The sequence below is a fragment of the Rhinolophus hipposideros genome (genome assembly GCF_964194185.1).
Source record: "Rhinolophus hipposideros genome assembly, contig: HAP1_SCAFFOLD_110, whole genome shotgun sequence".
Classification (NCBI taxonomy): Eukaryota; Metazoa; Chordata; class Mammalia; order Chiroptera; family Rhinolophidae; genus Rhinolophus; species Rhinolophus hipposideros.
This window is the reverse complement of record NW_027668972.1, coordinates 251942-269000: the sequence shown is the minus strand read 5'-3', so window position 1 is coordinate 269000 and position 17059 is coordinate 251942. Positions and strand designations below refer to the sequence as shown.

The following is a 17059-nucleotide window of genomic DNA, read 5'->3' as shown; positions in this document are numbered from 1 at the left end:
AATCGAAGACACCATAGGCGCACGTACACACATAGCCAGTGTCTGCTCAGCAGAACATCTGGTTTTAAGACCATCAGTGTTACAACACTAAGAGGAAGTAAAGTTAAAAAGAATTGTCATGGTAGCAACTGGAGATTACTTGGGTAAATGTTAAAATTCAAATGACCATTTGAAAACGCTGGAAAAATCTTCCAGTGTGATCATTGGTAACCCGTATTAAGTACAGGGATTCCAAACTGGGACATTTAGGGTATCGAACAAACGGAGAACTATCTTAGTGAAGTCACCGTTTTAAAATCTCATTTTCTTATTCCTGTGAATACCTTTTCATCAAACACCGATACTAACAATGACATCACGTTATTTATGTCAAATCCTTCCATTAAATTTGTAACAAAAAAAAGGAATGAGGAAGAGAAGACTGCAAGCATGTCACATGTCCTTGCGTACTCCTTCCCAAAATTAAATTGGTATTACAAAGTGTACCTGGTCTGAAGGGTTGCACATCGTCCATTCCTATAGGTTTGTACGGAACAGGATCTTCCACTTCAATGCTCGGCTGAAGGGGTTAGGAAACAACATGATTAGTAACTAATGGACACTTCATGCAATCTCTAGTTAACAATTCAGGATAACAATATTAATGTTATAATCTCCAAGAAAAGGACTTTTTGAAAAATATGTATTTAAGCAAATATTAGTTTGGTACAAGTGATAGTGCAGTTTGTGCAATTTTTTTTAAACGTTGTAAACCGCAATTACTCTTGCACCGAACTAATACCTTGAAAAGTGTATTTCCTATAACTTGAAATATTTCTAATGATACATTCTTTTTGTTTGTTTGTTTTTTTAGTGTTAAAACAAGATACTTGCTTGACATGGTAAGAAACCTTGGTGTATGTCCTGTTGAGTGTAAACAGAACATTTTAGAACCTACTTCATCTAGGTCAACAAGAGCTTGGAAAAACCAAACTCTTATTTGATAAAAATTTTGATAGGAAAAATGATTAAATAGAATGACAAAGTTGTAAGAAAAGCTTTTTGTTAAATTATATTTAAATAAACAATAGGAAAAACATTATATATAGTTATGCAACTTTTCAAAAAAGTTTAATAAATTCTAATCAGGAAAAGATAAGAACATTTATTTACTAACCATCTCAAATATACTGGGCATCTGCCATGCACAGTTTATTTCTTTTCCACACAAACAACAAATATAAAAATGGTTTGATGCTGGTTAGCCCTCTTCCTGCTTCCTGACCATTCCAAGACACTAGAATAAAATGATGAACCCACACGATCCATTGCTGTCCCTGCCCAGCAGGTTTCGCTCCTAGACCTTCAAATGACTGGCTCCTTCTCATGCTTCACGTGGCAGTATCCCACACAGACATTTACTTCAGGTCAAAACACTGAGCTCACACCAACAGAGCCTCAAGTACCGAAACACTACACATCAACAGGGTATCGCCTATCACAGTCTCCTGAAGTTTAGCATCCCCCAGATTAGAAATCCACATGCCCCTTCTAACTTTTCCACTCTATTCTTGACACTACTGCCATTTGATTGTCCTTCAGGTTTACAAAAAGTGTCCCCACCATTTGGTAAGTCACTACCGCCCACTGTGATCATTGATTTTACATTTCTATAGCTCCCTTTACACTTCGCAAAGTGTTTTCACATTTGTTACCACATTAGTTCATTTCACACCCTGAAAGGTAGGCATAAGTACCTTTATGATGAATGAGGTCACTGACATCCAACAGATTAAAAAGAAGTTTCCCCCAGATCCCACAGCTAGTAAGTGACCTATCCAGGGTTCTAGTGTGTTCTTATCTTCAAACACAGTGTCTACACCAGTAGGCAGCAGTTGCCTATATCAGAAGATCACACTCCTCCTCTCTCTTTTCACAGCTGTCATCTCACATTGGCTCATCATTACTTTGTACTTCTATTACTACAAGCATGGTTGCCATCAAGATACTCAATGCATGCTATTTTAACTGAACAGGGCAGTTGTTGTGTATTAAAGCAGCACTCGGCCGATTGTTGTTAGTATGATCCTACATAGTATTACTATTAACAATGCTCTTCCTTCCCTGGAAAAGTTCCTTGCAGATCTATTGCAGAATACAAATACAATAATACTTGCATATAGCAGGCATTATCTTTTCAAGTTCCAAGGTATAAAAAACCCTAAATTCCAAATTCTTTCTTTCTGAATCTCATTAGGACATTTACACAACCATAAAAACCACAGAATCATGCATTTGGACATACTTCAAGCTGGAATAATGCTTTAGCTTTTAGGTGAACTTAACTTCAGAACCCAACTGATTCCTTATGACTTGGAAGCCTTCTTGTTTTATACTATTCTACACCGACCGCCTTGCAAGTTAGCAGAATTGTACTACGCTGTCTCATTATATTAAGCACATATGTATTTTATTAATTATAGGCTAAACCATAAGAAAATAATTTAGGTGGGGAAATGCAGAGGTGAGAAAGTATAGTCAAAGCATACCTTTTACGTTTTAACATCACTGAATGGTGATATTTAAAATAATAATGATAAAAAATGACAGTACCTCAGAATCCCAACATGATTTCACAGCTCCTTTTCCGAATCTTAATGCTGATATTTTAACTATAAAATGTAGTCACAGAACATTAATATGAACATATATCACTACGAATTTTAAATACACATTCAAAAATATTTCCATAAAAGTAATAGCAGAAAAGAATTTCGGGGGGCCGAAGCATTTGCAAGAAGAAGCAGTTGTTAGTAGTGGGGATACTTTTGCAAAAAAGATAGGAAGAAATGCTTATAAGAAATGAAAATCACAGTTGGATCTACACGTGTTAGATTTGTGTATAGCAGCACTTAAGCTAGAAAGAATTCATAGATAGTCACTAAATTATCACTTGTATTATTTTGGTATGCTCCATCAACACAAGTCAAGATATCAGTTTTTGTTTGCTCTTGTGGAGCACTTTCAATAATATCCACACCATTTTCTCTTTTTCCAGTTGCCGGCTTGGTTGCTTCTTTCTATTAAAAAAAAGAAAAGAAAAACCCAACTTCAGCAAACATCATATTCATTTACTCGTTCACTCGCTCACTCAGTCCTTCTGTCAGTAAGACAACAAACCGCTATCGTAGCCATCGAATCATAGGCATAGACCCAGGGGAAGCTGGAAATAGAAATGAAAGATTTTGTCCTATATTCTAGTAGGGGTCGATATATTACAATTCGTGAAAACAATCAGAAAGGAAAGTACCACTCTCCAGTTCTACACCTCAGATGAAGAAAGTAGAGTACGGGCACAAAAGAAACAACAATCAGTTGTACCAGATGCTGCAAAAATAGGGCTGCATCTTGAAAGACATACGAGGTACTGAGGGAAACCATGAAGGAGAGTCCAGAAAGGGCAGCGGGCGCAAAAGCCTGCGTATAAAATAACATATTGTAGGTGAGGGCAGAAGAAGAATGGGGTTAGCCTGGAACTCTGAGAAAGGGATGGAGAGACAACTGCAGAATCAGAACCAAATCAAAGAAGGCGCATGTCATGCTAGCAGATGAATTCTACACTCACGTAATGGGGAGTCACTCAGGAAGCAGAGGTGTTGCATCATCACAATTCTAGTTTACAACAGCCACTCGGGCTGCAATTTATGATATTGAGGACTTCCGTTTCTTTCTAGGATCCTATCCATCAGCCTGTCTTGCTTCACAACATAGCGCCTCGCAGGTGCCTACAAACTCACAAACGCAGCTATCCATAGCAGGTCACTTTGTAGCTTCCCCTAGGTGGCTCCCGGTTGGGCACAAGCAGCAGCTGACCTGGGCCTGCCCCACAGCCCCTCCCAAGAGGCCCCAAATCCAACACACCTTGGACCAGCTTCAAGTGACACCAGAACATCACCAAATTAGCTTCACAAATGACACGCCCAAGCCATGGACTGAGCAGACACCGGAGCCCTGCTACAGCCGATCTCACTCTGTGGGGTCAGCCCACACACAAAGGTTCATCTACTGTAGTCACAGCCAGTCGTCCTGAGGGTCAATTCCACACCCAGATGTGCCAACAGCAATAAGGCTCAAGTACAACAGGAGGGCACACACCACCCACACGAGCTTCTGGAGCACCCGGCTCAGGTGACCGGGGAGACTGTACCACTGGGCCCCATGCGACACCTGGTATGTAAGGCAATACTGTCAAGATGAGGAGAATTAGCAATCTACAGAATACAGAGAAACAACAATAAAGATGCAGTGAAAAAAGAAGACAGAAAGAAACATTTCTCTAACGAAAGACCAGGAAAAAACTCTAGAGAAAGAACTAAACACAAGAACTAATGGACACAAGCTATCTACCAGACACAGAGTTCAAAATACTACTTCTAAGGACGCTCAGTGAACTTTGGGGAAAAATAGATAAACGTTGTAACACTTCAACCGAGACAGCAAACATAAAAAATGGACATGGAAATCATTAACAAAACTCAACTATGAAAAATACAACATCTGAAAAGAGTAATTAATAGATGGAATCGGCACCAGATTTGGTTGAGGCAGACGTTCAAATCAGTGATTTGGAAGACAAGATAGCAGAAAACACACAATCAGAACAGAAGAAAAAGATATGAAAAATGATTATGAGTAAAAAAAAAAGAGATAGAGAATACTTTAAGGGACTTCTGGGACAAGATAAAGTGTAACAGAACTCGTAGGGCTATCAAAAGGAGAAGAGAGAGACAGAAAGGAATTGAAAACCTATTTGAATAAATAATGATGGAAATCTTCCCTAACGTGTTGAAGGAAACACAAGTGTAGGAAACACAGAGAGTTCCAAACAAAATAAAGCCAAACAGGCCCACACCAAGACATACCAGAATTAAAACGCCAAAAGGTAAAGACACAGAGAGAATATTAAAACCAGCAAGAGAAAAGCAGTTAGTTATATACAAGGGAGCTCGCATAAGACTGTCAGGTGATCTCTCAAAAGTAAATCTGAAGGCCAGAGGAATGGGCAAGAAATATAGAAATGTGATGAAACGCAATAATTTACAACCAAGAGCACTGTATCCGGCAAGGCTCTCATTTAGAATCAAACGAGAGGTAAAGAGCTTGCCAGAGAAAAAGGAGGTGATGCAGTTCAGCCCCAGGAAACCACTATTACAAGAAATGTAAAACCACGACTAGAAAAAAAAGGAGGAGGAGAAGTAGGAGGAGGAGGAGGAAGAGAAGGAGGAGAAGACGGAAAAAGAGCAGGAGGAAGAGCAGGAGGAGGAGAAGAAAAGTGAATAATAAAATGCCAATAACTATGTACCTACAAATAATTACTTTAAATGTAAATAGATTAAATGCTCCAGAAAAGACATAAGGTAGCTGAATGGTTAAGAATGCAAGACCCATATACACGACAATCAAACTACAAAATTTCTGCACAGCAAAGGAAACCAACAACAACATGAAGTCACGAGCGGGTGAATGGAGAAGATATTTGCCAATGATATATTTGATAAAGGGTTGACATCCAAAACATATAAGGAACTCATAAACCTTAACACCAAAAGACAAACAATGCGATTACAAAATGAGAAGAGTACCTGAATAGACTTTTCTCCAAAGAGGTCACACAGATAGCTAAGAAACATACGAAAACATGCTCCGTGTCACTAATCATCAGAGCAATGCAAATTAAAAACACAATGAGCTACCACCTCACAACTGTCAGAATGGCCATCATCCATGAATCAACAAGCAACAAGTGTTGTTGAGGATGTGAAGAAAAGAGTCCTTGTGCACTGTTGGTGAGACTGCAAATCCAAGCAGACAATGGAAAACAATATGGAAGTTCCTCAAAAATTTAGAAATAGAAGTACCATGTGGCACAGCAGTCCCTCTTCTGGGTTTTCCTCCACAGAAACACAAAACACTAATTTGAAAAGCAATATGCATTTCTATGGTTGTTGCCGCATTATTTTCAATAGTCCAGATAAGAAAGTAACCAAAGGATCCATCATCTTGGATAAAGAAGAAGTGGGACATATATATAACAAAATACTACTTGTCTGTAATAAACAATAAGTACTTATCGTTTGTGACATGTGTGGGCCTAGAGGGTATTATTCTAAGTGATAAAAGTCAGATAGAGAAAGACAAATACCACCTGATTTCACGTATTGGTGATATGCAAAAAATAAAAAATAAATGAACATAGAAAAGAGAAACAAACTTATAGATGCAGAGAACTAACTGATCGTTGCCCGGTTCGAGAATTGTTGGGGGAATGCTTGAAATGGAAAAAGGATTAAGAAGTACAAAGTGGCAGTTATAAAATAGTCATGAAGATGTCAAGCACAGCACAGAGAATACAGTAAATAACATTGTAATAACTAAGTACGGTGTCAGGGATACCACACTAATCGGGGTACCAGTTTACACATTATATAAATGCCTACCCACTATGCTGTATACTTGAGGCTGACATCATGGAATGTCAACTATAACAGAAATGAAAAATTTTACATTTAAGAAGCGAAACTAAAAACCTTCTGAAATTTGACATTTTAGTATATGGTTTAAGAACCTCTGCTTCTAAAATTAGTTATTATTTTAAGCAAAACATGTACTCTTCAATTAGATGAAGACAGTTAAATATATTCATAATGTAATGATTGAGGACATAGTGGAATCCCTTTGTAATATGGGTTTTGAGATAGAGAACTTGAGTTCTAAATTTTCAAAGTTTCTATTATTTTAGTCTAAATGATGAACCCAGAATACCTGAAACTAATATAAAATAATATTGAATGTCAACTGAATATAACTTAAAAAAAGAAAAAAAAACATAGAGAAAACACTCACGCCTACCAACTATGTGATACCAAAATACAAAGTGTAATAAAATAAAAACTATATATTACATGCTACATAGTTTTAAAAACTGAAATGTATCAGGAAGATTTCATGACTATTACAATAAGTAAATGAATCCATTACAGATTTCACGTAGGCACGAGTATTATAAAAGACCCACTGATGTAATGTAAAAGTCACATTAAGATTCCTTACCCTTAACCAAATTGCATAGCTCCATCACTGTGGGAAACCTCCCAATAAAATTTAACTATCACTATGTATTTCCCAGCCCCTTCTTTTTTTCAGTCACCATGTTCAATACTTCCTAAAGTTAAGGGGAAAAAAGAAAGAGTGATGTCGTGAAAATGGCAGTGTGAGGTGTGCCTCTTGAAATCTTCCCTGGAATTTACAACAAGTTGAACAACTATCACTCCACAAAGGACTCCCTGCGCAGCAGACCGGCTAGACTAAGGGGCGTACTACTGCAATAGCCTACAGGTGGACAAATTGCTCGAGCGGTGGAGGAGAGAAGGGAGAAGTGCGGAGACGGGGCCATGCAGGCTCAGGACCCAGACCTAGCTTAGTGCTCCGAGCTCCCTGAGTCCCGGAACTAGTACAGCTACAGAAGAGGAAAGAACTCGTGCTACTAGGGCTCCGCTTATGGCCCACAGGGCTGAGAGGACAGCATATAACACAGCTGAACCCAACGTTAATGGCAGAGACCTCAGAGCAAAGACTGAGGGAAGAAGGATGAAAACAGTGGTAAGCCCTCACTGCAGAGTAAAGAATGGAAGACTCAGACACTGAGACTAGCTGCCCCCTCCCAACCCTCCCAGAGCTCGACCCGCCCCCACCTGCCCAGTGCTAGAAGCAGAACAGTAGCAGTGTCAGATCAAAAGAACAGAATATTTGCAGTTCTGAGAACTGTGGTCTGCAGTCAAGGACTCACAGCCCAAGTACTTCCAGCAAAGAGGAGGGAGCTGTGGAAGCAGGACCCGCTGAGGTGGTTGTCACCACCATTGCTCTGGGCCATCTCTCACAACCCACCGGTGCCACCCCTGTCCCCACCTATCTGGGTGGACCCCTGCAGGAATAAACAGAACTGCTGAAATGCAGGGGCTCTGAATCTGGTGCAGGAAGAGCTTTGGAACTTCAGAAGTTCTCCGCATTTCCCCACGGAGGCAGGGCTTTGTGACCCCAGCGAACTGTTCACAGAGGAGACGCCCGCCTTCCAGGGAATCCCACCACTGTGTGAGAAGCCGGAATAGCGCACAGAAAACATAACACTACAGTGTGAGACAGAACAAACGGCTGCAGTCGCACAGAAAATAAAACATTATCCCAAAACCTACTGGAAAGCAAAAGAAAGACCTCTTTCTATCAACCTGTTGCACAACCCACTCCTATAGATGTCTAGGAAGAGAAATAATAAATCATCAATTGCCATGAATAGCCATGGCAACAACACAGCTCAGAAAGAAATTGAAAAGTCTCCAGAAAATAAACTTAAAGATATGGAAATATGTGACTTAAATGACAGAGAATTCAAGATTACAGTTCTGAAAAAACTCAATGAGATGCAAGAAAACACAGACAGGCAGTTTAATGAATTCAGAAACATAATCAAGAACAAAATGAGTATTTTACAAAAGAGACTGAAATTTTAAAAAAGAACCAAATAGAATTTCTGGAGATTAAGAAATCAAAAGAAATGACAAATGAAACAGCCAGTTTAGGTCGTAGAGTTGACCAGATGGAGGAAAGAATCGGTGACATCGAAGCTAGAAATCTGGAAATCACAGGGATGGAAGAAGAAAGAGACTTGAGACTTAAAAGAAATGAAAGAACTCTACAAGAACTTTCTGACTCCATCAGAAAGAGCAATATAAGAATAATGGGCATACCAGAAGGGGAAGAAAGAGAGAAGGGAACAGAGAATATATGCAAACAAGTAGTCGATAAGAACTTCCCAAACTTATGGAAAGAACTGGATCCTTAAATCCAACAAACAAATGGAACACCTAATTATCTCAACCCCAACAGGCCTTCTCCAAGGCACATTATATTGAAGCTGTCAAAAATCAATGACAAAGAAAGAATCCTCAAGGCAGCCAGGGAAAAGAAGATGGTAACCTACAAAGGAAAGCCCATTAGATTGTCATCAGATTTCTTTAGCAGAAACTCTACGAGGCAGGAGGGAGTGGAACCAAATATTCAAACTATTGAAAGAGAGAAATGATGAGCCAAGAATAATGTATCCAGCAAAAACATCTTTTAGATATGAAGGAGAAATAAAGACCTTTCCAGACATACAGAAGCTGAGAGAATTTTCTAATACACGACCTACACTACAAGAAATGCTGAAGGAGGCTATTCGACCACCATCAACAGGGACAATTTGTGGCAACCAAAACATAAAAGTGGGGAGAGTAAAAGTCTGAACCGGAAAATGGGAATGGAGAAAGTAAGCATGCTGAAGAAAATGGAATACTCTAAATATCAAACTTTCTTTTACATAAACTTAATGGTAACCACTCAAAAAAAATCCAGAACTGAAATACATAATGTAATAAAAGAAGAAACAGAGGGAAAAATCATAGAATACCACCACATAGAAATAAGAGACAACAACGAAAAGGCAAAGAAACAATGGAGACACAGTCTTACCAGAAAAGAAAAGATAGAATGATAGGAAATCCTCACATATCAATAATCACCCCAAATGTAAATGGATTGAACTCACCAATAGAAAGGCACAGAGTAGCTGATTGGATCAAAAAACTAAACCCAACCATATGCTGCCTCCAAGAGGCACATCTCAGCTACAAGGACAAACATAGACTCAACGTGAAAGGATGGAAATTGACACTCCAAGCAAATGGTATCCAGAGAAAGTCAGGTGTAACCATACTGATTGATATCAGATGAAACAGACTTCAGGATAAAAAAGGTAACAAGAGACAAAGATGGACATTTCATAGTGATGAAGGGGACTATACAACAAGAAGACATAACAGTCATCAATATTTCTGCCCCCAATCAGGGAGCACCAAGATATACCAAGAAACTACTAACAGAACTAAAGGGAGAAATTGACCAAAACACAATTATACTAGGGGACTTAAATACATCATTGACAGCTATGGATAGATCATTCAAACAAAATAAATAAATAAATAGCAGCCCTAAATGACACATTAGATGAACTAGACATAATTGACATTTATAGAGCACTTCATCCTAAAACATCAGACTAAACATTCTTTTCGAGTGTACATGGAACATTTTCAAAGATAAATCATCTATTGGGACATAAAACTAGCCTCAGCAAATTTAAGAAGACTGAAATCATACCAAACATATTCTCTGATCACAAGGCTTTGAAATTGGATATCAACTGCAAAAAGAAAGCAGGAAAAACCACTAATACATAGAGATTAAACAACATACTTTTAAAGAACGACCTGGTCAAAGAAGAAATAAGAGGATAGATCAAAAGATACACAGAAGAGTGACATCATAGGAATGGCAGCAGCGAAGAGTGACATCATAGGAATGGCAGCAGCGAAGAGTGACATCATAGGAATGGCAGCACTCTTCTATGTATCTTTTGATCTATCCTCTTATTTCTTCTTTGACCAGGTCAATGGACTCTGCTCATCACACAGAAAAGGTAAGAGACTCGTTCGAGGATTACTTGAAGCTGGGCAAATTGGGCGAGCAGGGGAAGACAGAAGGGGGCGGAGTGGCGACCTCAGCCCGCATCTGCGGCTGTGGAGACACAGAGGATCCCAGGACAGAACAGAGACCACAAGAGCCAAGACATAGGCTCTTTCCCTGCATCCCACAGCTGATCTCTCCTGCCAAGAGAGCAGCATATCCAGCATTTGAGGCAGTCACCTCAGCTGAGACCTCCAGCTGGGCCCTAGGTCGGACAAAGGACATGATCAACACACCTGGGCCCCTCCGCCCACTCTCCCAATCCTACCCCTGCCTTTCCAGAGACTCACGCTGGCCCCTGAGCTGAAGAGCAGTGTCAGTTTACAGAGGAGTCAGAGCACTCAGGATCTGGGAGGACCCGGTTTGCAGCTCTGACTCAGGGAAGAGGCTGGGAAGAGTGTGACGCTACTGGGTTGGGAGAGAGAAGACTCCTCCATCTCCAGCTCTCACCTTTTCTGGCCTGCCTAGGGCAGGGCAATTACAACTGCGGAGGCACTCCCAGGGATCAGCAGTAGGCGGCAGACGCAGCTCTGGGCTTTCATCAACTCAGAAATCTCCTGCCCTCCACACACACATAGGGAAGAAGTACCCTAAGACTCAGGAGACCTGGGCACAGGGCTGGCTGTGTTACTCTCAGTGCGCATATGTGCAGGCAAGAGAGGAAAATGCACTGACTTTGTAAAAACTGACATCCAGAATTTATGGCACCACACATCTAAAACTGCCGTCCCAGGGTCACTCTGGGCACCAGGTGAGCGTCTCTGCCTGCCCAAGACGCAGAGGACTCTTTGGTACAGGAGAGGACAACCTGGAGATTACTTGGTAGGCTTAAGCAAAGACTGACGCTGCTTTTTTTGTTTTTTTTTGTTTGTGTATTTTTGATATTTTTGCCGGTGTTGAGTGTGGGTTATCAGTTGTTTTTACATGGGTGTATTTGTTTTTTCTTTGCTGTTGGTGTTGCTGTTGTGCTGGGTGATTTGCTTTGTTCTGAAATTGCTCTATACCAGGGCCCAGCTCAAGAGGCACAAGATTCAAAACACCCTGAGGCCGACTCCAGACCAAGTTAGAGTATTATCGGGTTTGACCTACAAGTGACACACCCAGAAGGAATTCTCTACAGGCACAAGAGCCCATAGGGGCCAAGCCTCATGTGAGCAGTCAACCCTCACTCAGCAGAACTACCACTGTGGGCAGAGCCAAGATTCACAACTAGGCAGCCTAGGAGTCAATCCCACCTACTGACCAGCCAAAAGCAATTAAAGATCAACTTTAACAGGACAATATACACAAAACGAGAGTCACCTTTGGTGCACACGCAGAGGAGAAGAAGGAAGTCATGCAAGTCAAATATAAAGGACGCATACTACGTAAGATAACCAATAAAAACAAAGACCCATAAGGGACCTACCTAATACATCAAAGCAAACACAGAGAGTCAGCCAGAATGGGGAAACAAAGAAACATGTCCCAAATAAAAGAACAGAAGAAACCTCCAGAATTGGAACCAAATGAAATACAGGTAACCAACCTGTCAGAGACAGAGTTCAGAACACTGATGATAAGAATACTGAAGGGGTTTAGTGACGACATAAAGAAGGATGGAGAAATCATAATGAACAACCAGTTAGAACTAAGGAATACAATAACTGAAATAAAGAACCCATTTGAAGGAATTACAGCAGGCTAGATGAAGCAGAGGATCGAATCAGCGACATGAAGACAAGTCAGCAGAGATCACCCACATGGAACAACAAAAAGAAAAAAGAGTAAAAAACAACGAAAATGGCTTAAGAGTCCTCTGGGATAACATCAAGCGCAACAACATGCGCATCACAGGAATACCAGAAGGTGAAGAAAGGAAGCAAGGGATCGAGAACATATTTGAAGTTATAATGTCTGAAAACTTCCCTAACCTGGTGAAGGAAACCGACGTATAACTCCAGGAAGTGCAGAGAGTTCCAACCAGGATAAACCCAAACAAGCCCACACCAAGACACATTACAGTTAACACGGTAAAGATTAAAGACAAAGACAGAATCCTAAAAGCAGCAAGAGAAAGATAGCAAGTTAAATACAAGGGAACTCCTGTAAGACTATCAAATGACTTTTCTACAGAAACATTGCAGGCCAGGAGGGAGGGGCAGGAGGTACTCACAATGATGAAAAACAAGGGCCTACAACCTAGATTGCTTTATCCAGCAAGGCTATCATTTAAAATTGAAGGAGAGATAAAGAGCTTCCCAGAAAAGAATAAGCTAAAGGAATTTATTACCACTAAGGCAGCATCGCAGGAAATATTAAAAGGGCTTCTGTAAACAGAAGAAAGATGAAAACAATCTAACGACAAATTTAAAAATGGCAATAACTATGTACCTATCAATAATCACTTTAAATGCAAACGGATTATATGCTCCAATCAAGAGACATAGGGTGGCTGAGTGGATAAGAAAGCAAGACCCTTGTATATGCTGTATACAAGAGACTCACCTCAGATCAAAAGACACACACAGGCTGAAAGTGACGGCTTGGAGTAAGATATTTCATGCAAACAGAAATGAGAAAAAAGCTGGAGTTGCAATACTTATATCTGACAAAATAGACTTTAAACTGAAGAATATATTAAAAGACAAAGATGGGCACTATACATAATAAAGGAATTGGTCCGACAAGAGTACATAACCCTAGTAAACATCTATGCACCCAACATAGGAGCACCTAAATATATAAAACAGATATTTACTGACATAGTGACAGAACTCAACAGTAATATTATCATAGTAGGGGACTTCAACACACCTCTGACAAGGGACAGGTATTCCAGACAGAAAATCAATATGGAAACAATGGCCTTAAATGACACATTGGACCATTTGTATTTAATCAACATTTTCAGAGAATTTCACCCCAAAGCTGCAGAATACACGTTCTTCTCAAGCACACACGGGACATTTTCCAAGGTACACCACGTGTTAGGCCAGAAAACAAGTCTTGATTAATGTAAGAAAATTGAAATCATACCAATTGTCTTCTCTGACCACAGCGCTATAAAATCAGAAATCAACTACAGGAAAAAAACTGGAAGACAGACAAATTCATGGAGCCTGAATAACATGTTACTAAATAACGAATGGATCAACAATGAGATCAAGGAAGAAATCAAAACATGTCTCGAGACAAATGAAAATCAAACCATGACAAACCAAATCTATGGGATGCAGCGAAAACAGTCCTAGGAGGGAAATTCACAGCATTGCAGGCCTACCTAAAGAAACAAAAAAATCACTAATCAACAGTTTATTTTCACACTTAAGGGATCAGGACAAAGAACAGCAAAATAACCGCAAAGGGAGTACAAAGAGGGACATAATAAAGGTCAGAGCGGAAATAAATGAAATAGAAACCAGAAAAACAATAAAAAACATCAATGAATCCAAGAGTTGTTTTTTAGACAAAATAAACAAAGTCAACAAACCTTTAGCCAGACTTATCAAAAAGAGAGAGAGAGAGGACCCAAATTAATAAAATCAGAAATGAAAGAGGAGAAGTGACAACAGACACCACAGAAATACAAAAATATTTAAGAAATTACTATCAGCATCTATATGCCAACAAATTAGACAATCTGGAAGAAATGGAAAATTTTCTAGAAGCATACATCCTTCCAAGGCTAACTCAAGAAGAAACGGAAAACCTGAATAGACTGATTACCACCAGGGAAGTTGAATCAGTAATCAACAAGTTCCCAACAAACAAAAGTGCTGGACCAGATGGCTTTACAGGTGAATTTTACAAAACATTCAAAAAAGAATTATCACCTATTCTCCTCAAGCTATTCCAAAAAATTCAGAAGGAGGGAAGGCTCCCAAAACCTTTTTACGAGGCCACTATCACTCTGATCCCCAAATCAGACAAAGACACTACAAAAAACACACAAACAAACAAAAAACTATAGGCCTGTATCTCTAAAGAACATAGATGCAAAAACCCTCAACAAAATATTACTGAACACAATTATGCAATACATTAAAAAAATCATACACTATGATCAAGGGGGATTCATTCCTGGTATGCAAGGGTGGTTCAACATCCGCAAATCAATTAACGTGATACACCACATTAACAAAATAAAAAATAAAAATCATATGATCATATCAATTAGATGCAGAAAAAGCATTGGACAAAATCCAGCAGCCATTTATGATAAAAACTCTTAAGAAAATGGGAATAGAGAGACCATATCTCAACATAATAGAGACCATATATGATAAACCCACAGCTAACATCACACTCAACGGGGAAAAGCTAAAATAGTCCCCTTAAGATCAGGAACAAGGCAAGGTTTCCCACTTTCTCCACTTCTATTCAACATAGTGCTGGAACTTCTAGCCACAGCAATCAGACGAGAAAAATAAATAAAAGGCATCCAAATTGGTAAGGAGGAAGTAAAATAGTTATTATATGCAGATGACATGATACTATATAGAGAGAACCCTAAAGACTCCACCAAAAAACCATTAGAACTGATAAATGTATTTAGTAAAGTAGCAGGATACAAAATTAATATTCAGAAATCAGTTGCATGTGTATATACCAATAATAAAGTATCAGGAGAAATTAAGAAAAGAATCCCATTTACAATTGCTTCAAAGACTATAAAATACCTGGGAATAAATTTAATGAAAGAAGTAAAACATCTATACTCAGAAAATTATAAGACACTGAAGAAAGAAATTAAAGAGGATACAAATAGATGGAAGCACATAATATGCTCATGGATAAGAAGAATTAATAGAGTGAAAATGTCCATACTGCCTAAGGCAACATACGAATTCAACGCAATTTCTATCATATTACCAAGGATGGTTTTCACAAGAATAGAACGTATAATCCTGAAATTTATATGGAACCATAAAAGATCCTGGTTGGCCTCGGCAATCTTGAGAAATAGGAATAAAGTGGGAGGTATAACGATACCTGACATCAAATTATACTACAAGGCTACAGTAATCAAAACACCACGATACTGGTATAAAAACAGATACATTGATCAATGGAACACAATAGAGAGCCCAGCAATAAATCCATGCCTATATTGTCATTCAATCTATGACAATGGAAGCAAGAATTTATGGTGGGGTAAAGACAGTCTATTCAACAAATGGTGTTGGCGAAACCTGGACAGACACATGCAAAAGAATGAAGCTGGACCACTTCCTTACACGATATACAAGAATAAATTCAAAATGCATTAAAGACATAAGTGTAAGATCTGAAACCATAAAATTTCTAGAAGAAAATATAGGAAGAAACTTTATAGACATTACCTGGAGTAAGATTTTTACTGATACATCCTCTCAGCCAAGAGAAGTAAGAGAAAAAATAATCATGTGGGATCACATCAAACTAAAAAGTTTTTTCACAGCAAAGGAAACCATCAATAAAACAAAAAGGGATCCTACTGTATGGGAAAAGATATTTGCCAATGATATATCTGATAAGGGATTAATATCACAAATCTATAAAAAACTTACTCAACTCAACTCCAAAAAAACAAACAACCCAATTAAAAAATGGGCAGAGGACTTGAGGAGACATTTTTCTAAAAAGGACATACAGAAGGCAAGAAGACATATGAAGAAATGCTCAACCTCACTAACCATCAGAGAAATGCAAATAAAAACCACAATGAGATACCACCTCACCCCAGTCAAAATGGCTATCATCAATAAATCAACAAACAACAAATGCGGGCGGGGATGTGGAGAAAAGGGAACGCTAGTGCACTGTTGGTGGGATTGCAGATTAGTGCAGCCACTATGGAAAACAGTATGGAGGTATCTCAGGAATCTGAAGATAGAACTACCCTATGATCCAGTAATCCCACTCCTAGGCATCTACCCGGAGAAATCCAAAGCTCCAATTCAAAAATCTGTATGCACTCCTATGTTTATTGCAGCACTTTACACAATAGCCAAGATACAGAAACAACCGAAATGCCCATCGGTCGATGACTGGATTAAGAAGCTGTGGTACATTTATACAATGGAGTACTACGCAGCCATAAAGAAAAAAGAAATCTTATCATTTGCAACAACATGGATGGATCTAGAGAACATTATGTTAAGTGAAATAAGTCAGAAAGAGAAAGACAAGTACCATATGATCTCACTTATATGCGGAATCTAAAGAAAAGAATATGTGTATGAACTAATCAGAAACAGTTTTGGGGACACAAAAAACCGAGAGTTGTTAGATGGGCAGGGGGGAGGGGGTTGGGGATGGGGGGAAGGGTGAAGGGATTGGGGGGCGGCTGGTGACCACAGGATGGCCTCAGGGTTTTTTGAGAATTACTTTGGGGAACTTATTCAATAGTGTTTGGGGATTTTGTTGGGTGTCCGATGGACATGTGTCCTGTTTGGGAGACCACCTCAGGGATGCTGTGGATGCCTGGTCATGGCATTGT

At 39.2% G+C, this 17059-nt stretch overlaps 1 protein-coding gene across 3 annotated transcripts in view; it reads right to left on the bottom strand.

Annotated features, from left to right (window-relative positions):
* Nucleotides 1-851: 851 nt before the first annotated feature.
* LOC308495725 (uncharacterized protein) overlaps nucleotides 852-17059 on the bottom strand; it is a 45576-nt gene continuing 29368 nt past the window's right edge. For 2 of the 3 annotated variants that reach the window (XR_013993038.1, XM_081080709.1), the window contains one exon: nucleotides 852-3059. Coding sequence is in view for 2 of the 3 variants with exons in the window: in XM_081080709.1 (XP_080936835.1) it covers nucleotides 2892-3059 (168 nt within the window). In the remaining variant the exon portion in view is untranslated. The remainder of the gene's footprint in view (nucleotides 3060-17059) is intronic. The other variant, XM_081080710.1, reaches the window with a different exon arrangement.